The 22,776-nt window shown below is 36.2% G+C and overlaps 1 protein-coding gene and 1 pseudogene across 2 annotated transcripts in view; both read right to left on the bottom strand.

Annotated features, from left to right (window-relative positions):
• The window catches only part of SLC26A7 (solute carrier family 26 member 7), a 267,698-nt gene that overhangs the window by 41,941 nt on the left and 202,981 nt on the right, over positions 1 to 22,776 (bottom strand). The window contains exons 10-14 of the mRNA XM_082434178.1: positions 19,870 to 19,947; positions 18,597 to 18,692; positions 10,356 to 10,462; positions 9,283 to 9,349; positions 4,045 to 4,182 (exon numbers count right to left, since the gene is read on the bottom strand). Of these exons, the coding sequence (XP_082290304.1) occupies positions 4,045 to 4,182; positions 9,283 to 9,349; positions 10,356 to 10,462; positions 18,597 to 18,692; positions 19,870 to 19,947 (486 nt within the window). The remainder of the gene's footprint in view (positions 1 to 4,044; positions 4,183 to 9,282; positions 9,350 to 10,355; positions 10,463 to 18,596; positions 18,693 to 19,869; positions 19,948 to 22,776) is intronic.
• On the bottom strand, positions 5,094 to 9,017 carry LOC309646734 (serine/threonine-protein phosphatase PP1-gamma catalytic subunit B-like; annotated as a pseudogene). The gene is made up of 4 exons: positions 8,999 to 9,017; positions 8,488 to 8,549; positions 6,272 to 7,245; positions 5,094 to 5,384 (listed from the first exon to the last, which is right to left on the bottom strand). The product of its transcript is annotated as a serine/threonine-protein phosphatase PP1-gamma catalytic subunit B-like (transcript).

The raw sequence follows: 22,776 nt of genomic DNA, 5'->3' as shown, positions 1-22,776 counted from the left end.
TGAGTTAAAACCTGAGCTCATATCTTTCCACTCTGCACCTCATGCTTCAAACTTCTACATTATACTGTTTTTCCCATGAAATCAGATTTCATCTTAGAGGGTGACCACAAAACATCTATTTTCCCTTCTTAATCCCAGTGGTTCAACTTATATATTTTAAGTCTGATTCTGACAGTTATCAAATAATTTTCACCAGGTTATTTTACATTTCTAAGTCTCAACCTTCCTTTTTTGTAACATTCAGGTAAAGTCAGTTACATCATGGGGCTGATGACAATTAAGTTAGATAGCCCATTTAAAGGGACTTGCCCTTGAGAGACAGTCAACAAATGTGCTTCCTTTCCCTCCTCTTAAAATATCTTGTCTGAAATCTCTCCTGCAGAAGAATTTTAAATCAGATACTCCACCCTCGAGAAGGTGGAGAATGACTCCACACTCCTTAATACAGGCTGCACATAGTGACTTGCTTTCAAGGACTACAGCATGGAAAGGGGAAAAAAGAGTAACTTTACAGTGAAGAAACCTGACAAATACTATCTCATCCAGGTGATCAAGGTCAACATCAACAGTGATAAATCATGTTTATATTATGTACCCTTGAAACAATGTGATGAAAATGGCACTTCACCTCTATAGTTTTCCTCCGAAAACCCATATCTCCAGTCCTACCATGAGAAAACTAAGAGATAATTCCACCAGAGGGGCATTCTACAAAATACCTGACCAGTACTACTAAAAACTGTCAAGGCCATCAAAAAAGGGAAAGTCTAAGAAACTATCACAGCGAAGAGAACCTAAGGAGACAGGACAACTAAATGTAATGTAATATCCTGGTTGGAATTCTGGAGCAGTAAAAGGACATTAAGTAAAACTAAGTAAATCTGAATAAAGCATGGACTTTAATTAATGATAATGTACCCATATTGGTTGATCGATTATAATAAATATGTCACACTAATACAAGAAGTTAATAATAGAGGAAACTGTGTGTGGTGTGGGGAATATAGGAACTCTCTATACTAACTTCTCAATTTTCCTCTGTAAATCTAAAACTGTTCCAAAAAATAAAGTCTGTTTTAAAAAAAATACCTTGTCTGAGCAAAAGAAAATTTTAGGTAAACAGCAGATTGAAACTTCTCTTGCAAAGTGAGACCACAAAATGGTGATAATATTATAGTGAATATCTGTAGCCTATATAATAATGAGCATGAATCCATCAAACACTAGCAGCCTGAGATCCTTCTAAGCTTCTCCATTCAGGGAGATATTTAATAGTGATATACAGGAAGTATAGCAGTATAATGATATAGAAGTATATAGTTACATAACCTAACAGGGGATCCTTTTTCAGTCTATATTTTGAATAGGATGTAAATCTTCCTGCTCTGGAATGTTTTAAATGCCCTTCCATCACTAATATCTGTTGAAAATGCAGCTGTCAGAGAAGAGAAGATCAAGTCCCTGGCAGAGCACTCCAGTTCAAGGCACAACTATAGACTGCTATGTTCAGCCTGATAAAGGGAGGCAAAGCTGCAGCAGAGATTAATTGATGCAGACTTGTTACTCCAAAACTGAACTTACAATAAGTGCATAGTCCTTAAAATAAGTAGATATCCTAGGCAGACAGTGTGTGACAAGGACAATATGAGATGCCAAAAGAGCATCCATGCTCAAGACTATCCTTTTAAGCATTCTGAATGAAGGTTTACCCCAGGTTCCTCTGAGAGGAGGAATTCCAGAGTGCCATCTGAATCCTTGGTGTGTCCTTTAAAATTCATAATATACAAATATACATACAATATTTGCTTTATTATCATTAGAGTAGAACTCAGTTTCAACAAATTCTTTCTCACCATCATAAAGTTCTGAGTTAAAGAATCTTTTTGGGTGCCATTATGTACCAATAACCTAGATTCAATAAACTCTATTTGATTTTTAGACTCAATTTTCTGAAGTCCCAAGTAGGTAAAATCATATATGTAGAACCTTCTCACAGAAGACTGTGTTAATGAGATTTGTTTCTAAGGTATACTACAAGGTAAACACATGCTAATTTGCAATTTCTGAAAACAAGTTGGAGCAACCTTAATCTTGCAGGAAAATATTCTAAGGAAAACACTATCAACTATCGATAAATAATTTGTTATAAGAATCCTCATGTCAGGTACTCTACTAGAAATGATAAAGCCCACAAACTAGTATATTATTTCAATAAGTAAATTTAAATTTTGGTAAAATAAGACCACAACTTCTTGTGGGTTAATTAGGTTATTTGACACTCTAGACAGATTTTCCCACAATACTGTTACGCATGGTGGTTATGAGCTTCACGTCAGCCACAAGAACCTACCTCTCTCATAATACAGTTTAACACTCTGTAAGGTATAGAATGGCTTTGTGATTAAAAATAGACCTAATATACAACTTGAACAATTAGGAATATATCTCCCCCTTTGGCGTAAGAGCAAGTTCTTCTCACCCCAAAATCACAGGTGGTAGTTCCTAATATTCCAATGAAAGTGACATCCTAAAGATCAGGTGAGGGGTAAAGAAGGTCTGGAGATATATAGACAGTGCCAGCTTCATGGGCTTGAGCCCTGTGCAGTCACACAGGACCCCATGCTTAGAAGGGTCTCTCATTTGGCTTAATGCTCTGTTGTCACCATTTTGAAATTCCTAACGATTCTGAACGAGGAACTTCACATTTTCATTTTGAACAGTGCCCAGCAAATTTCATATCTGATCTTGTATTTAGGACCTCTGTTGTGTGGATCACTATGAGGCCCAGAGGCAGACGCATGAAGCTGCAGAGACAGGAATGTGGAATTAGCTCCTGAGACACCAGAAGTGGAAGGGCCAAGGTCTCCTATGCATCTGACTGACTTGGAGATAGTATATTCTCAAGGATACAAGAGAAAAAAGAGATCTTTGTTATCTAAAATAGTCAAGAAATGCTTCATTGAGAGGGCATTATTTGCACTCAATCAAACTAATAATACTAGCTAAAATTTTATAGTATTGAGTAAGCCAGGTGTTATTCTAATTTCTTTGTGCATATTAACTCATTTAATCATCTCTAGTACTGATTAGGAAACTGAAACAGAAAAGATTAAATAACTTGGTTAGGGTCCCACCGTTCCTATGTGGCTCACCCAGGCAGCTTAGCTCCAAAGTCCATGCTCTTAACATTGCAGAGAGCATAAGGATTCAAATGATTACAGATAGCTCATTCACATGAACTCATCCTGATGCACATTTGATTTGCTATCTGTGTTAATTGAGATAATTTATGGAGATAAAGAATGATGGCATTTAAAAATAACGTTATAATGATGGCAACAGTTTATACTTCTCTGAGTCATTTACCATATTCTCTTTTAGAGGTAGAGCTAACTCTTCTTTCTCTTGGTAAAAAGATCCTTTGATTTAAGTGATTTGTCTTATTTATTCTTCTCAGGGTTATAGCACTTAGTACACATGTCCATTAGATATATGCTGAATTAATGAGTAAGTGAACAACTGAACAAATGAATGAACAAAAGCAATTACCTAAAAGCTAACTACAAGGGCCAAATAAAAAGTATAATACAGGGTGCTTCCCTGGTGGCGAAGTGGTTGAGAATATGCCTGCCAATGCAGGGAACATGGGTTCGAGCCCTGGTCTGGGAAGATCCCACATGCCGCGGAGCAACTAGGCCCGTGAGCCACAATTACTGAGCCTGTGCGTCTGGAGCCTGTGCTCCACAACAAGAGAGGCCGCGATAACGAGAGGCCCGCGCACCACGATGAAGAGTGGCCCCCACTTGCCACAACTAGAGAAAGCCCTCGCACAGAAACGAAGACCCAACACAGCCATAAATAAATAAATATATTAATTAATTAATTAAACTTAAAAAAATGTATAATACAATATAAGGTTTTGTGAGGGAAGAGGTGTCTAAACACTTTTATAACATATTATATTTACATGATAACGTTTTTGGGGCATCATGATATAAGGTTATCTGTAGCATGATATTGTAATCATGAAAGAGTTGACCCTACCTTGCTGATTTCATCAAGTGGCTGGTTGCTGGTATTTTCTTTTTGGATTATGTTCATTAGATCAGCATGAAACTTCTTTACATTCAGAAAAACAAGTGGGTTGTTTATTGAGATAATTTTCACCTGCTGCAGGGTTTCCTTTTACAAGAAAAAAAAAAGGAATAGATTCAGAGCTCTGAATGAAATAAATCCTACAATGAATCGAAATCCTACAAGTCCAAATGCCACTCATTTATGGAAGCAATCTCCTGGCTGATGTTTTCTTTAAAATTTCTTTGGAGAATTTAATATGCTATCATACTTCTCAAGGAAAATATGTACTTCCTCTTTATTAAGAAACATTAGTAACCATGAGATAAGTCTGCGGCTTTTCAGAAAAATGGCCCTTATCCCTACTAATTGGGTTTTGGGGAGGCAACAGCCTAGACTATCCAAAGAGTATCATGAAGACTTATCCTCCTAAAAGTACCTTTCCCACTCAGTCTAGAAATTTAAACTTCCTTTACCTAGCCATCAGTATTTTAAAAAATGAAAATATGTCCTAAAGGGTCACTATCAGTCATTTAACTCATAATGACATAGTCTTCCTTAGGCTGGAGTATAACCTTACAAGTGACTGATAGTTCTAATTGAGAGAAAGAAACCAAGAGGTATTATCAGGAAGGTAATTTCACTTTGGACAGGCCTAGATTACATTGGATTTAGGATGTAGGCAAGACATGAGGAAATGGGGAAGGAAAAATTTCAATACAAATGGTGTCTGCTTTGGCCATTTGCCCAGGTCTTCCTGGCAATACCATCTTCTCCATGACCTTTAGGGCTGGGGTCTGTCTTAGAAACTGAGAGGACTGTAAGTTCTATGAAATGATAACTCCTTACCAACTAAATAAAGCAATATTCCTTCAGACTTTAGTACTCACATAGAGGAGGAGACACATACAGGCAGAGATAGAAAGGTAAAAGAAAATATCAGATATGTGAATTTGGACAATTAGTTTAACCTCTCTTAGCCTCCTTGTTTTTTAAAGTAGGTAATTTTTTTAAACAAGTTCATCATTTAATAAGTCTGAATTCATTTTTACCACATGGTATTGTACATGGTCAGCTGTTGAAACAGATTTCTTTTAAACAGATCTTAGTTTTAAAAAAGTCATAGATACTGTGAGTTCTGTATAAACTGGTGGATAGTAAGTTAGTTCCTTTGTTTTGACTTATAAGCCGCAATTTCACTGCAGAATAAAGAATGTAGGCCAAAGAAAGCATAATCGATCACTCATATAGAACAGTATTATTTCTATAATTTGAAGCTTTCTGAATGGACAGGTTCAAGCCTGATATAACTGTAAAAAGATTATTTAATGAAAAGACTATATGGAAATCATACAAAATGTTATTAACTTTAATCAATAGCTTAAACAGCACTATGTTACTAATTGTTATTCAAACTCAAAAACCTGTTTTTGAATCCCCATGAAGGCGGCAGGGGTACACAACTATGCCACCTTGCACTTAGGGGAGTGTCAATATATATTTCAACAGAAACTTTGGCTTTAGGAAAGAGTCAAACTTTAAAATAATGGCTTTAATTGTCATTTTAAGTATACCACAGGGGAAAGTGTGCTTTAATTAAATATATATACCAGTGATGCTGGTAAGGTTGAAAGTTACTCCTAACTTTGATAGCTATAAAAACTAGTTTGTACATGACAAGACAATGAGAGAAAAAAAAGAAATTCCTTTGAAACAAACAAACAAATAAAAAGTTCACAGTTTTTTGTATCCAACAGTGTGCATTTTATGACAATAATGTACAGATTGAGCACACTAGGTCTCTATATCCTAAAGAAAATGAGCATTTACATTATTCATGGGCTGTACTGAATTTTTAAAAAAGATCAACTATACACTCACCCCTTACACAGAATAAACTGTCCTGGGCTGTATAGCTTTAGCATCACCACTAAAGTTGTTGGCAAAAGGAACAGAGAACAAAACAAAACAAAACATTTTTTCCTTGGGAGTGGAGAATCTTTCATTTGCTGTTATAACCAGAAAATACCATTCATTAAGTCAAAAATGGAAGGGGGGAGGCCCATAAACACTATTTGAGCAAGCCGACCAATATACATTACAGTTTTAAAAATGAAGGATATATAGTATATGTTACAAGTCTCAAGTAGGCAGTGTCAAAATGACATCTATTTCTTTGCTTGCTTTGTGATCATACCCCTCGGAGGTGTTATGGGTATCATGGTATTTGGTTTCTTTTTCTCTGCAGGCTTTAAAATCTGAAAAGAACACATTAGTGTTTCATCCACACTCATCATGGCACCTGCATTGTCAAACCCTCCACAACAATTGGATGCAGAAAACAGAGTGACCAATTGTCTCTTTGCAAAAAATTTATATCCGTCTTCAACCACCTGATAGGCTCTACATATAAGATCCAAATCATACTTATGGAGAAATTTTGCAACCACTTCACCAAATGTGAAGGACACGCCTCTGTCATTTTCAACCCAGCCTAAGACATCTTTATCAGGGTCAGACCACAAAAGATCACAAAGAAGACCTTGATCTGGTACATCAATTGGTCGAATAATTCACTGAATCTGCTCCGTAGACTGAAGATCCTGGTGATAAACCTCCATGACAGCAGAATATTTTCTCATCCATGATGGCTGCTATCGGTAAACAGTTAAAGCAGTCTGTGAAAGTTTTCCATAGTTTAATGTTGTATCTTCTTTTACATTCATCATAAAATCCATAAATTCTATTGATGCTGGCACATTCGTGATTTCCTCTGAGAAGAAAAACATTCTCGGAATATTTGGTTTTGTAAGGCAATAAGAGGCATATAGTCTCCAACGACTGCTATCCCCTGTCCACATAGTCCCCAAGAAACAGGTAATTGCTTTCTGGCAGGAAAACACCGTACTCAAAAAGTCGAAGCAAATCATAGTATTGCCCATGGATATCACCACATATTTTGAGTGGTGCTTCAAGTTTTAGTAGGATAGGCTGACAGTGGAAGATCTCTCCGAACTTTAAGCAAAGTCCTCTGATTTCGTTCTCCTGTAGCTGTACAATCTTACCAGGCTTGGACTCTCTCACTTCCAGCAGCCATTGGATGATGCTGTTGATGTTCAGTTTATGTCTTCCATTACGTTCCCACCGCCTACCCTCCCGCAGCGGCAACAACTACGGCTCGCGCCTTGGGATTCACGCCTCCTTTCCCACACCACCAGCACAGACATGGTGGTGGCTGCGGTGGCAGGGGCTCCCTGTTTCCTCCTTCTCTCCCCACTGGAACCACGAGAGCTAAAGTAGGCAAAATTTTAAGCTAGATAATGTCAAAAAGTTTCTATAGCTACACAACTGTTTAAACTCTAGAAAGTGAGAAGATTTGCTGCAAATAAACAATTCAAGAAAACAAAAACGCTTAAGTTACCAAATTAACTTTTAATCAAGAGGAAATCTCTTATAAGCCAAAAATAAAACAATTATTTGGCCTGTCATGTTTAGTTATGACAAAGACCCACATCTTAAATTGACTCACTAATCACAGCACATGTTTGTGCCAATATGCTTTAAGATAATATACTTTTTAAAGATAGGTATTTATTAAGGAACAGAAACTCAAATGGGGCAAAAAAAGAAATTCTCAATAGAGTTGAATTCACTGAGTGGGGAGGGGTCTTCCAAATTGAGAATGAGTGTTTCATGTGAAGAAGGGGTGGGAGCGTGCATAAACAGAAGGGAGGAGTGACAGATCACCACTACTCTTGAAGTTAGCTAAAAATTCCCCCTAAGAGTTCATATTCAAATCTTTATCTTAGTGTTTTCCCTCTTAGTTTTGATACAAAACATTAAATAACTAGTGAGGTGTAATCTAATAAAATTAAGATTTCCATGTGACACTGTTATTATTCAGGTAGGTGGCTAGACTGGAACAAATCAAGTTTTAAAGACATGGAGAAATTTTAGCACTTTCATCTTCCTACAAATACCCTCATTCACTTCCTCACATATTTAGCTTGAGAAGAAGGTATGACTTAGGTAGAATTTATTAACCAGTGTTCTTTAAACTGAAAAATACCAAACTTGAATTCTGTTTCAAAGCTAAGAATGTCAAGGCTATGGTCCATGGCTCTACGTGTCGGGTGGATACACTGAGGACTTTAGAGGCCTGAGTCAGTCTGGGACTTTGCATGAGCATTAAATTCCCATGGAAAATTTAAAGGAAGAAAAGAAAGGGATAGGAAAGAAAGGTAGCATTGGTGGAAAACTTGAGCCTGGGACACCTTCAAAGAAGTCTTTGAACTCCAATAGCTTTCTATGAATCAAATCTTTCCATACTTGTTAAAAAGCACAAGCCATTTCCCTAGGTGTCACAGAAGGACTCCTGCTGCTACTTTCTACTTCCAGTCTACTCAGAAATACCCTGACACTGATCCTTCTTATAGGAGGCCAGTTGTCTCTGTTCTGAGGGCAATCATGAGGTACTAAAACAAGTAAAAATGAAAAATAAAGAAAAAAAAAGGTTAGTGAAACATTACAAAGCAGGTTCAAAGTGAGGCCATTTTTTTTAATTGACAAAAATTCAAGTTGACATTTTCTTTCTTCACTTTAAACTTGTTTGGGTCATCCTTCAGAACAAGAAGCTAGAACTCAAACATAATTGGCCTGCCTAAACATGGATTGAGTGAGACAATTTATATGTTGTTTCCTTAAAAAGGTGTCCACTGTGCAAGAAACAAATCCTAGTGGCATCAATTACCCTCTGCTAATAAAACAGAGGGTCACTGATTGTGTTAACAAATACCATGACCCCACTTTGCTTTATTCCCTTCCCTATTCCTTATCTTCCTCCATCATTTTATTTGGAATAGACTATTAATTTAGTTTGACTGTTTTATGTCAACTTAATAATGGAAAAGAGGTTTCCAAATACCTGAACTAGTCTGGACCATGATTATTCTGTGAACTGTACATCTATGAACCATGCTATCCTCTTATCTGCATGCTGATACAAGATTTCTGTTGTTGTTCTATTGATTTGTTGCATGTTGATTGCTATATTTATGGTGGTTACACATGCCACTGAAAGTTCAAACTAATCAAAAATAGAATTATCATTTTTAAAGTAGTAATTTATCTGCTTCTTATGATACCTTGAAACTATCTGACTTTTACAAAAATTACTAATTGTACGAAGGAAAAGGAAACTAAACTTACATCATCCATTTCTGTCTTCACTTTAAATTCCATTTCTTTCATATTTTTTATACTCAGAGTCTTTGCTCTAGAATTAAGGCAGATATAAAATACAATGTCATTTCCAAATTACTACATTAACCATGAAGAAATCAAAAGGATAAGCCATTTTGTTTTAACAATTAGAACGTATCTAGAATGGTTTAGATGCTATATCCCATTTGTTCATAAGACACTGGTAAATGTGTATCTTTCTGGGATCCTCAGAAACAGAGACATCTAAATAGAGATTTTAAAATGTAATTTATCTCATCTGGGCTCCCAGTTACCATATCTTCAAGCTAAAGAGGTGGATTGATAAAGAAGAGCAATAAGGGAGAAGGCTAGAAAGTATACGGTATTTAAGAAAATCTTGTTTCAAGGTAAAGGAAATAAAGAGGGAATCAATGGCAAGATTGGACCACATAACAATGAATCTATATATAGAGACTTCATAAAGATAGAATCTATAGAGGTAAAACTTAAATTTTTAAGAATATATTATTTCACAAAGAATTTCAAGGGAAGGATGAGAAGTGAGTAGAAGCATTATCGGATGATGAACATTGGGAAACAGAAAAAGAATTGATCAAAATATGGAATGGTTTACAGATGTGCAGTAGAAAACAAAAAGAATGTGTACTTTAATAAATTATCTAGACAAAAGTAGCTAGATTAATAAAGCTTCTGAAAAATTAAATTTGTTGAGGTTATTTAACTTTTCAAATGATTACATTGTTATATGGTTTGTGTCTCATTAGATATTATATCCATTCACTTAAAAAAATAGCTCTGTGGTGCACTGTAGAGCTGTGGGGTTAATTTAGTTACTTTAATAGATTTTATATATTCTATTTTATAGTTCTGACAAAATATTTCTCCTCATTAAGACCAGTGTTGTTTTATATCACATGTAGATAAAAACTTCTCTTTTTGTCTCTAAATATAAATAAAACATGAGAGTGTAATACTGTCTATTCCACAGAAATAAAAGTAACTGGCAACAGTATATTTGCTGCTGTGTCAGAATAAACAACATTTAAATAAGATCTTACCTTGGGAAACGACCAATCACAATAGCTATGGTACACACAACACCAAACAGCAGCCCCACATTGGCAGCAAAGCATATTGTAAATATATATGTACTGACCCATATGCCCTGAAAGAGAAACAGGAAAAAAGATATGGGTCCTTTGTATTCTCATCTTTCTCGTGATTGCTAAATTCCTCACAATCTTCTTCTCTACCATTCCTGTGATGAAATCTCTCATCAAAGAGATTCATTACTCAAGGAGTGGGAAACAGAAGCGCAGGAACACAGAAACAAATCCAGGCCCCAGCGGACTCCCAGTGACAGAGGTTAAGGGAAAGGCAAAGGGAAAGGGTGCATTCTTTTTATATAGATGCTGCCAATCCTTAGTTCAATCCCCAACAAACTTTCTATTTAAGATCTGTAAATAGTTGGCTGATGTTCTTGGTTCAAAAGCATTCCATAATTTCCTACTGTTTTCTCATTTGGTGTAATAATATTACAAACAAGTGTTTGTAGATTTTTGGTCATTCTCAGCAATATTCTGTTTTCTGGGATTGCTATAAAAAGAAATTATACTTATTATTCTTATAATAAGGTAGCTTATTACTATTGATACATAGGACTCTCAAAGCCTATTTTTAAAAATGACTGACTCTAACAGCACGACCAAAGCCACTTTTAGACCAACCACTATAAAAAATAGTTATACTTTTATTTGCAAGGGTTCACTTGTGAAATTGTGAAAGCTAAAAACTCAAGGCCACCTTAGTTCTTGGGAATATTTCAAAAGATTGCAAGAAAATTCTATTTCTCCTTTAATTGGGATTCCAACAATATTGCAGTTTTGTCTACCACCTGAAATTACAATTTGAAACAGGATACTGTATTATATTGGCAATTCTAAGTTTATTTCTGGCAAAAATAACTTTAAAAGGAAAATAATTTGTGAAATCCAGAAAGCTATATTTTCTAAACACAAAATTCTGCATTTAGCAAATAGTAGACCAACAAAAATTTCAAACTCTCTCTTTTCTCCCAAATTATCTGCATTACTTTATGCAAGTAATTCTAAGTTGATTTCTTTCTGTCCCAATAGCTGTATTACCATTGTAAAACATTTTTAACAACATAATTCAATTCCATATGCTAATGAAAAATAAATTTCTCTATAATCTGAAAACAGCACAGATTCTTGGAGGGGTGTAGTTTTTTTTTTTATCCAGACAAGTTCGAAACAAATGTTTCTAAAAGGTATTTTTTAACTTGAAATTTTTTACTTCTCCTTTGTCTGTATTATTTATCTACACTGAGCTTGAGTGGTTCTTAATGTTGAGCTATTTTCAAAAGCTAAGCCCTTGGAAGCAAATGGACAGATTTTTATCTGTAAAATTCCTTTTTGCTATAGAAGAAACAAACATTTGGGAATAAATGAGAAACTATATTTTAAGTGTTCTCATGTTAAGATCCATCACCTACAAATGTAATGCTGTTAGTACTTATTATTACACCATCCTGTCATCTAATAGGTTAGACACTGAGATGTTTTTCCTCTATTCAGGTGAATGGAGAGTCATTTGAATCTTCTATTTGTACACAGTGTGTTTTTTCCTTCCCAACTTATTACACCAGACTTGATTGTGTACAAAATAAGGCTGCAAATTTTTTTTTTTTTAAATTATTAGCACCTTTAATTATTATTTATTTATTTATGTATTTATTTTTGGCTGTGTTGGGTCTTCGTTTCTGTGCGAGGGCTTCCTCTAGTTGCGGCAAGTGGGGGCCACTCTTCATCGCGGTGCGCGGGTCTCTCACTGTCGTGGCCTCTCTTGTTGCGGAGCACAGGCTCCAGAAGCGCAGGCTCAGTAGTTGTGGCTCACGGGCCTAGTTGCTCCTCGGCATGTGGGATCTTCCCAGACCAGGGCTCGAACCCGTGTCCCCTGCATTAGCAAGCAGATTCTCAACCACTGCGCCACCAGGGAAGCCCAGGCTGCAAATTTTTGATCGTTACTTCAACTTGCCATGATTGCTCTGTTTCTCACTCTTCCCCTAATGTTTACTGAACCTGCCTGGGTGTGGCAGAATAAGACTTCACCAAAAGCTTTATAAGTCCTGTTCCTCCTGGCCAACCTCCATGATTCAATATAGCATGGGGAACTGAGGATCCTGGTCCCTGCCATTTAAAAAAACACAGAGCCTGGAGGCCATGATCCATCAGAGGGACCAAAAATGTTGGTACCATCTGGTTCTATTTTTAAAGTGAATTTACTCTCCCACAATATCATCTATTGTAAGCTGGGCTTATAATGCTTAGTTATTTTCCAGGCCTACATTTATAACTTTGAAAAAAATATCAAATAGAAATTAGTAACATAGACAAGTAAATAGTCCCACTGGTTAGAATAAGGCCCAACACTATTCTGTAACAATTCCTATTAAAGATCCAAATCCTAGATGTCATAGCTACAAGGAATTGGGTTCTTGAAACACTTTTTTTTTTTTTTTTGAAACCCTATTTTTTTGCATTATGCATTCTTACTTGATCTCCTCCCTATTTGGCACTCACAGCCCCTAAACATAATATAACTCCAAAGTTGGCCTCAAGTAGGGAACACATAAACTCTTCCTTTTATAGAAAATGTATCAGTGTAAAACACAGTTCAGCAGCTACTCAATCACTTCACCTCTCTGCTCCATCTGTTATGCTGTTTTGGTGATTGATCCATATTATTAAATTTCTGTAGGTTTTAATTCTATCTCTACTGTTCAGTTACTCAAACTCTGTTCTAAGTCCATCAGTAAGGCTTCCATTTTGGATCCTTATTTCCTCATTATCTCAAAGAGGGTTTTGATCTACAACTCAAAGTAGAATTATTATTAAACTGTAAAAAATTTAAAGAAATAAAAATTTCTAATTTTTCTTTATTTTTTTAACATCTTTATTGGAGTATAATTGCTTTACAATGGTGTGTTAGTTTCTGCTTTATAACAAAGTGAATCAGCTATACATATACATATATCCCCATATCTCCTCCCTCTTGCCTCTCCCTCCCACACTCCCTATCCCACCCCTCTAGGTGGTCACAAAGCACCGAGCTGATCTCCCTGTGCTATGCAGCTGCTTCCCACTAGCTACCTGTTTTACATTTGATAGTGTATATATGTCCATGGCACTCTCTCACTTCGTCCCAGCTTACCCTTCCCCCTCCCCGTGTCCTAAAGCCCATTCTCTACATCTGTGTCTTTATTCCTATCCTGCCCCTAGGTTCTTCAGAACCTTTTTATTTGTTTTTAGATTCCATATATATGTGTTAGCATACGGTATTTGTTTTTCTCTTTCTGACTTACTTCACTCTGTATGACAAACTCTAGGTCCATCCACCTCACTACAAAAAACTCAATTTCATTTCTTTTTATGGCTGAGTAATATTCCATTGTACATATGTGCCACATTTTCTTTCTCCTTTCATCTGTGATGACTACTTATATGTTTTCTTAAACTTTCAACTTTCAAATTACTTTACACATACATACATCTTTGGTAACTTTTCTTCGTGATATTTAGGTATATTCTAACTATTGAGTTATCTGGACATATTCTGTCTACTGGGTGATCTAGCATATATCCACAAAAGTCTGTGCAATGTTATCACTACAAATGCTTTGCCCAGATCATATTCCAATAACCCATGGCCTCTCACTGTTCAATTCCTTAACAACTAGAGATACCTGTCCACTTCAACAACAGGAGGCCATTGTCAAGCTAAACACAACATCGCATTTAATTATCATGTACCTGCTATATCCATGTCACCTTTCTCAACATTATTTTCTTCACAAACCATACTCCCTACTTACTCCAGGTTTTCAACTATTACCTCTATGTAGGAGATTACAAATTATGAACCATTAAAGCAGTTTCAAACAGTCTACCAAATATCTTCAAACTCAATGTGTCCAAATGCAAACTCATTAACTTCACCCCCCAAGTCTTCTTCTACTGTTCTCTTTCAGTTATAACACTAGTATTCTTCAAGACACTACAATCAGAAACCTTGGAATAATATTTTACTATTTCTCCTTTTTCATCTACTTGTCCAATCATTTCCAAGTCCTATCAATTATTAATAAAAAATACCTCAAATTATACCCTCTTCTCAATTCACTGATAATGTCCTAGTTCATACTTTGTTATTGTTCCCTTAAACTGTTCTAACAGCCTCCTACTTAACTATCTATCTGCTTTTGTTATCAACATTGTAAACCATTTGCCATACTGCTGCCAGAATAACCTTTCTAAGTAGATTTAGATAGTGTATTAAAATCATTTTTACTTTACTCCCCTCTATTAAACTCCACACAAAGCAGTATAAAAATGAATATATATGGAGGAAAATCCAACTTTGATGAAACAAGAACATGGTCACAACTCCTAACTATAAAATACAATGTAGACTTGCAAAATTTGTAAGATATCAAGGACACTGGAAGCCAACAATTTTATCCTCAAAGTTTAATCAATTATAGATTTCTCCATGAATGTCACAATTTAAAAAATTCTATACAATAATCTTCTGATAAGAGCTTTAAGTTCTAGGGGCAATAGTGGACCACCAGAGAAGAAGGAAAGGTACCCGTATGGTATCTATTTGATACTATATAAAGAAGAGCAGTAAGATAAAATGCCATTTGTATCACTTACAACTTAGCTTCCTAACCAAAGGAGACTGACAGAGATGAAACAAGGTGAAGAAGGTAGAGGAGACAACTAGTATCAGATCATCAGAGAGCCTGTGATTTGTGAGGCTTTATTTCAACTAGGGACAAATCTTCAGATGACATAGTTAAATCAGAGTCATGGGATGCTCCACCTCACTTCCTACCTCCTGCCCTCCCCACATTATTTTTCAGCAAATAGCTAAGTCCACTAAAGATGCATCATAATCATAAAGGAATAATCAAGGAACCTATTTATAAAAATTGGAAAAAGAAATAAAGTAACAAAATAGAGACAGAGGATAGGTTTAGGCAATAAAATCTCAGGAAAAAACCCTCAAAAATAGATATGAAGAGTCAAAGAAGAAAAACTGGGAAAGAAATTGGATGGAAACAAAAATATTACAGAGATAAAAGCCATATTTAAAATTTACTAAATAGGATAATCACAACAGGAAATACATAATCAAAGATACAGTGAATAGTCCAGAGAAGCCATACACACACAAACACAAACACACACACACACACATGCACACCCCAAAATAATCACGGGAAAATGTACAGATTTTAAGAAACAAATTAAATTAAAAATACATAATTCATTAAGAGAACAGAACATATATATTTGAAAAAAATATTCGAAGACATATTAGAAGAAAAATTTTGTATGTAATTCTTGATTCCGAGATCACAAGGATATGTCACTCTCTTAGAAATTTGATACTAACTGTTCAACCACAAGAAATATTCTGACAACATTACCAAACTTTATGAGCAAGAAAGAAACTCACTGAGCATCCATTTAGAAAAATAAGCTCACATTAAATAATAAAAAATTATGTTGACCTGTGATTTCTCTGCCTTATCCCTCAATGTCTGAAGATAATTCAAGCTTAAAAAGCCTGGGGGAAAGCATTTTAGACTCAGCCAAAAACTTCCTTCTAGTATAAAAAGAAAACATGTTTTCACCATGAAGTAGCTCTGGGAATATAAAACACATGAGCCCTTCTTGGAAAACTGCTTTGTGATAACATACGAAATACAACTAGAGGAACTGAAATAAATAACTCAGGAATGTGAAACTGTATTTTTTTAAAGACTAAAGGTAACCACCAAATGCATTTAAGCTTCCATATTCTATAATTCAATGAATGACATCATTTTCCTCCAGTGATGTTCCTAACTGAAAACTTAGGAGCCACTCCAGACTGATGCACTTCATGTCATGAATTGGTGATGAGGGATAACTAATGAAACCTCTTTAGTATTTTTCAACTCTATTCCTTCCTCTTTAATCTCAAGTGTTAGTTGTGGTCCAGGCCTTCCTCATTTATTTGCCTGAATTATTAAAGGAGTGCTTCCAATTGTTGCATACTTCATCAGTTCGATCCATCTTCCTCAAATTACTCACATGACCTTTCTTATACATAAATCTTATTCCTATTTCTCCTTTCAGTGATGCCTCACTGCCTTCATGATGAAGTCTAATCTTTGCAGGACATAAGCAGGCTCTCTCAGTCCAACCCTTTCTTAACTTTTCTAACCCCATCTGTTACTACTCTCAACTTCATGCTATATGTTCTATCCATCATTTCCTGGAAAAAGCCTTCCCTGACACCTCTCCCCTTCCATTATGGTAATGTGCTCCCCCTTACGTGATTAATGAGTCCCTTAGAGATACCTTTATCATGGGGTTATAAATAGCTTGTTAAATAAGTTTACATCTCATTTTTCTGTTTCCATGTGCCACCTCACATATATCACCTTAAAAAAGTCATTATCCTCCATTAGCCTAGTTAATTTTGGTCTCTTGGACTGCCTACAAAATACTGTTCCTTCAAGTCTCAGTTCATATTTCAGCTCTGCGGTAAGTCTTCTGTATTAACCCAGTCCAAATTAAATGTTCCAGCCTCTATTTTTCTCCAGTACTAAGTTTTTTCTTTTGCTTCCAGGTTATGTTGTATCTAGCTTCATATAATAGTTACTGTTTCTGTGCCTGCATCCTGCACAAATATTAGTGTCTAAAGAGTACTTCTTTATTCATCTCTGAATTCCACATGGCAGCCACTATTGTACCTTGGTAGAAGCTCAGTAATATTGAGACTTAAGAGGAATATTATCTTTTTTTTAACATCTTTATTGGAGTATAATTGCTTTACAATGTTGTGTTAGTTTCTGCTGTATAACAAAGTGAATCAGCTATATGTATACATCTATCTCCCCGTATCCCCTCCCTTTTGTGTCTCCCTCCCACCCTCCCTATCCCACCACTCTAGGTGGTCACAAAACACCGAGCTGATCTCCTTGTCTTATGCAGCTGCTTCCCACTAACTATCTATTTTACATTTGGTAGTGTATATATGTCCATGGCACTCTCTCACTTCGTTCCAGCTTACCCTTCCCCCTCCCCGTGTCCTCAAGTCCATTCTCTATGTCTGCGTCTTTATTCCTGTCCTGCCCCTAGGTTCATCAAAACCTTTTTTTCTTTCTTTCTTTTTTTTAGATTCCATATATATGTGTTATCATATGGTATTTGTTTTTCTCTTTCTGACTTACTTCACTCTGTATGACAGACTCTAGGTCCATCCACCTCACTACAAAAAACTCAATTTCATTTCTTTTAATGGCTGAGTAATATTCCATTGTATATATATGCCACATCTTCTTTATCCATTCATCTGTCGATGGACATATAGGTTGCTTCCATGTCCTGGCTATTGTAAATAGTGTTGCAATGAACATTGTGGTACATGACTCTTTTTAAGAGGAGTATTATTAAAGTACATGCCAGCATAAGTAATCCCCCAAAGTCTCTCAGAGCAAAGGCTCTGAAGGAGGGAGAATACATAAATAATTGCATTTCAATATGGTGAATTCCATAATAGAGCTAAACAGAGGCTACTCATGAAATAATTCACCCATATAGGAGAGAGAGAGAATTTTGGATGTTCTTGCATAGATACATTTCTCTAGAACAAGTATATTAAATATTTATGTTAGTAAAATTCATATTTTATCATTGTTCAATATAATTTAATCTGTTCCTAGCAATATCCTATTAACATAATGCTCCTCTCAATGTAACCCATTTAAAAAAACAATTCATGAGACTCTTTGTATTTAGAATGAATATGGTCACTATTAATATGTTTACCCTATATTAATGTAGCATACATTTCTTAGCAATTAATGCTGGCTTTTCATATATGTTATAAATAGTCATATTTCTACTAGCTATTCTTTGATGAACTTCACTTCCAGAATCAATTCATAATGGAAACTGGGAATCCCCAAACCAACCAAGTTAGCTAGCATTTCTTTAAAAGTTCTTAGACACATCAATCAAAATTTGACAGAATTCCATTTCTGTTTCTTATAAAGACATTTTACATTTTAATATTTTTACTGAGTTTGAAAAAAGATAGCTTGTAAAATGTAAGTTTCAAATGGCTAAAACTATTTTTTGCAAATGGAACTATTAAAGCTTATTTTGTAACATGTGTTTAAGCCAAAGATAGTAATTTTAGATCAAATTTCTACTTACCCAATCAAGTTTATCCACATTCCAATATTTTTTTAAATCTCGAAACTGTATTAGCATTCCCTTCAGTCCCACAACAATAATACTTGCAAGAACACACTACAAATAAGAAATAAGTTGATGAAGATGCAAGATAAAGATTTTAATCTAAATTTTAAAGAATCATGGTGTTTTTATGTCTTTGTCTTTGAAATACTAAAGAAAAGCAATAACCATTTAGAAGACTGAAATAATATTCATTTTGTTTCGAACTAACCTATTATTGTACTTTAGGAATATAATCGCAATTCTAGAAAATCACAGGGTACATGTTATGGCATTCTAAAAAAAAGGAAGAAAGAAAAAGAAGAGTAATGGATTATAAGGGTGAATGTTATAAGGCTGAATGTCCTCTTAACTTTATAATAATTATTCACTGCCATTTGTTTGAAATCTGTTTGTTGCAAAAATTAAATATTTATATCATGTATTTCTTCATAATTGTCTTGAGTATCAATTTTCTGGTTTCACCTGAATATATTTATAACTCTCTTGAAAAGTGAACTTGGTTATTGGGAGATCCTCTCATGAAAGTGATTTATTCTTATTACATGAATGAAGAATTAGAACAAGAAAGGACTGACACTGTCTCTGGATCTCTGAAGACCAGGGTCTTACTCACATCATTTTAGTGCCCCAGGCTTCCGAAAAGCAAGGTAAACAAGTGTACTAATATTCTGAGTCACTTTGTATAACCATGCATCAAGGGTGGCAAGATGAATTTTGTTGCCTACTCTCTTGCCCAGCATGCATTTTCTAAGAGTACAAATTTTATAAAATTCTTCCAAAGTCTACTTCTTATAACAGACTTCCCTGGTTGTCCAGTGGTTAAGACTCTGTGCTTCCACTGCAGGGGGTGCGGGTTCAATCCCTGGTCAGTAAACTAAGGTCCAGCATTCCACATGGCACAGCCAAAAAAAAAGAAAAAAAGAGTGGCATGTCCTTCTTATAACAGAGATTGCCTAGTTCCATCTTCCAAATGAATACAGAATAAATCTAATTCCATGATGTAATTTTTATACAAAAGCCTAAGAATTAGAAAACAGCCATGGTACCCTCCCATACCTTCCCCATCAAATGTGGGCTTTTTCTACCTTTCCTCCATTCAACCATTACTTATGTCACATAAGGTTTCAGATTTAGGATCACTGAGGTTGTTCTTCAAAGAAAATTTTAAAATATAATGATTCTCATTAAAAATAAAGTTAAAAAGTAAATAATAAAAAGCACTACTTACCATGGGCAGCCAGTAAAGCAAGGGTCCTATTGCATAGATGACTATCAGGATGAAAATGCAAGATATTAGACAAGCCACCTGTAAAATAAAAGACAGTCAAAAAAGAAAGCTTGAACTTCCTTATTATTCCAAAGTTATAGGGGGAAAAAGATAATTCTTTGTTCTTCTTGATAAGAAGAAACAAAATGTTGGCACATGATTGTTAAATTAAATAGACTGTCATCTATATTTTGTAGCTGAAGGAACCCAAATGTGACAGCTGACAAACTGGTGCAATCAAATTAAGTCAGCAATGACAAAAAAGCAATTCTAAACAAAGAAATAGGACACCATCAACTTTTATCACACATCACAGCATGGCTTTTTTGTTTGTTTGTTTAATAGTGAAAATGACATTTCAGCTAAAAGTCCTTTAGCCTATAGTTGTTCAGCCTGGCCCCCCTTCTCATTTCCTAGTTGTTTGGGTAATAACTGAATATGCAGCTTAGGGTTTTTCTGTGCTGATGACAAATTTCCACAGAAGCCTTTACTCTCTTCGTTGGAGTCCTTTGTTAATATGAAACAGTTATATGGGATTAAGGGAGCAGTCTCTGAAGTGAAACAGACTTAATTTTATTAATCCTGAAAAGTCATTAGTATTGTGTTCTAACCAACTCAACTTGCTGACAAAAGGTAATTCAAAACACTCACTCCTAGCTATGCTCCACTTAATGGAGAACAAATTTCACATAAGCAAATGCTCATGTCTTAATAGAAACATTTAGCCAAACTGTCAGCCTTACAAGAGAAGAGAGGGCTTTCACAGGACCAGAAAGATACCTAAAATATCTTTATGGAGAAATCAAAGGAAATAAAGCCTATTAGAGTGGCTAAAAATAAATATATAAACAAATAATCAATAGCAAGGGCTGGCAAAGACTCAGAGCAACTAGAGTTCTCAGACACTACTAGTGGTAATTCAATATGGTACAGCCACTTCAAAAACAGTTTGGCAGCTTCTTATGGAGTTATGTATGACCCAGAACTACCTAAGAGAAATGAAAACATACACCTATGAAAATACTTACATGTAAATATTTATAGCAGTTTTATTCATAAATACCAAAAACTGTAAATAACTGAATTGTCCACCAGTTGGCAAATAGATAAATTTTGGGACATCCATACAATAGAATACTACTCAACAATAAAAAAGAACAGACTATTGATACATGCAACAGCATGGATGAAATTCAAAACCATTAAACTAAATGAAAGAAGCTTGATACAAGTTCCTTCCGTATTTAGTGGAGCTCATCTACAGCACTCCCCAGCATATAAAGGGGGAAAAGTCCTTCTGTGGGAAATAAGTCATTAGAGAACTAAGAATTGTCCATAAAAGAAGTTATAGTACACAAAACTGTCACTAAACTGATTATTTAGGAGTAACTGGTGATTTTACATGGTAATAATTTTTAAATAACAAAATATTATGCCTGTAACTCCACTAGACTGGAGAGAGCTAGTTGTCAGAAGGCAGATTACAGGATTCATTCAGATACCCGTGTGATTGAGTATATCCATGTTTATGTGGAAGGAAAAAGACACCAACCACTAAGGTGCACTTCATATCAAAAGACAATGGCATGAGGAGGACTTTCAAAGATGGTGGAGGATTAAGATGTGGAGATCACCTTCCTCCCCACAAATACATCAAAAATACATCTACATGTGGAACAACTCCTATAGAACACCTACTGAACGCTGGCAGAAGACCTCAAACTTCCAAAAAGGCAAGAATATCCCCACTTACCTGGGTAGGGCAAAAGAAAAAAGAAAAAAAAAAAAAAGAGAGAGACAAAGGACTCAGGATGGGACCTGCACCTTTGGGAGGAAGCTGTGAAGCAGGAAAAGTTTCCACACACTAGGAAGCCTATTCACTGGCGGGGGAGGGGGAGCTTCAAAGTGTCAGAGGAGAGCGCAACAGGGTGTGGAGGGCAAAGTGGAGAGATTTCCACACAGAGGATCGGTGCCAACCAGTAGGTGGGGGCTGGGGCTGAGGCTTGGGCTTTGCAGGTCAGACCCCAGGGAGAGGACTGGTGTTGACTGCGTGAAGACAGCCTGAAAGGGGCTAGTACACCACAGCTAACCACGAGCGAGACTGGGAAAAAGTCTGGACCTGCTGGAGAGGCAAGAGACCATTGTTTTGGGGTTCTCAAGGAGAGGGGCTTCCTGCTCTGTGTGCCCACAGACGTCAGAGCACCGCCTAAGTGAGCTCAAGAGATGGGTGCCAAGCCACGGATATCATCTCGGACCCAAAGGCAGGCACGGACTGCTACTGCTGCTGCTGCTGCCACCAAGAGGCCTGTGTGCAAGTGCAGGTCACTACCCACACCTTCCTGGGACCCTGTCAGCACACTACTGCCAGGGTCCCATGATCCAGGGCCAACTTCCCTGGGAGAACACACAGCACACCTCAGGCTGTTGCAACTTTACACCGGCCTCTGCCACCGCAGGCATTCCCCACATCACAATTGTGACTAGCGTACCCCTCCCTCTCCTCGGCCTGAGTGAGCAAGAGAGCCCTAATTAGCCGCTGCTTTAACCTTGTCTTGTCTGGGTGGGGAAGAGACACCTGAGGGTAGCCTACATGCAGAGGCAGGGCCAAAACCAAAGCTGAACTGCAGGAGCTGTGCGACAAAAGAAGAGAAAGGGAAATCTCTCTGTGCAGCCTCAGGAGAAGCAGATTACATCCCCACAATTGGCTTGGTAAACCCTGCATCTGTGGAATTCCTGAATAGACAACAAGTGTTCCCAAAATTGAGACTGTGGACTTTGGGGGCAACTGTGGACTTGGGGTTTAATTTCTGTGTTTGACTTATTTTTGATTTTATGTTTATCTTAATTTAGTTTTTAGTGTTTCTTTTC

The sequence above is a fragment of the Balaenoptera physalus genome (assembly GCF_965194825.1).
Source record: "Balaenoptera physalus genome assembly, chromosome: 17".
Taxonomy (NCBI): domain Eukaryota; kingdom Metazoa; phylum Chordata; class Mammalia; order Artiodactyla; family Balaenopteridae; genus Balaenoptera; species Balaenoptera physalus.
This window is presented reverse-complemented; position numbering and strand designations above follow the sequence as displayed.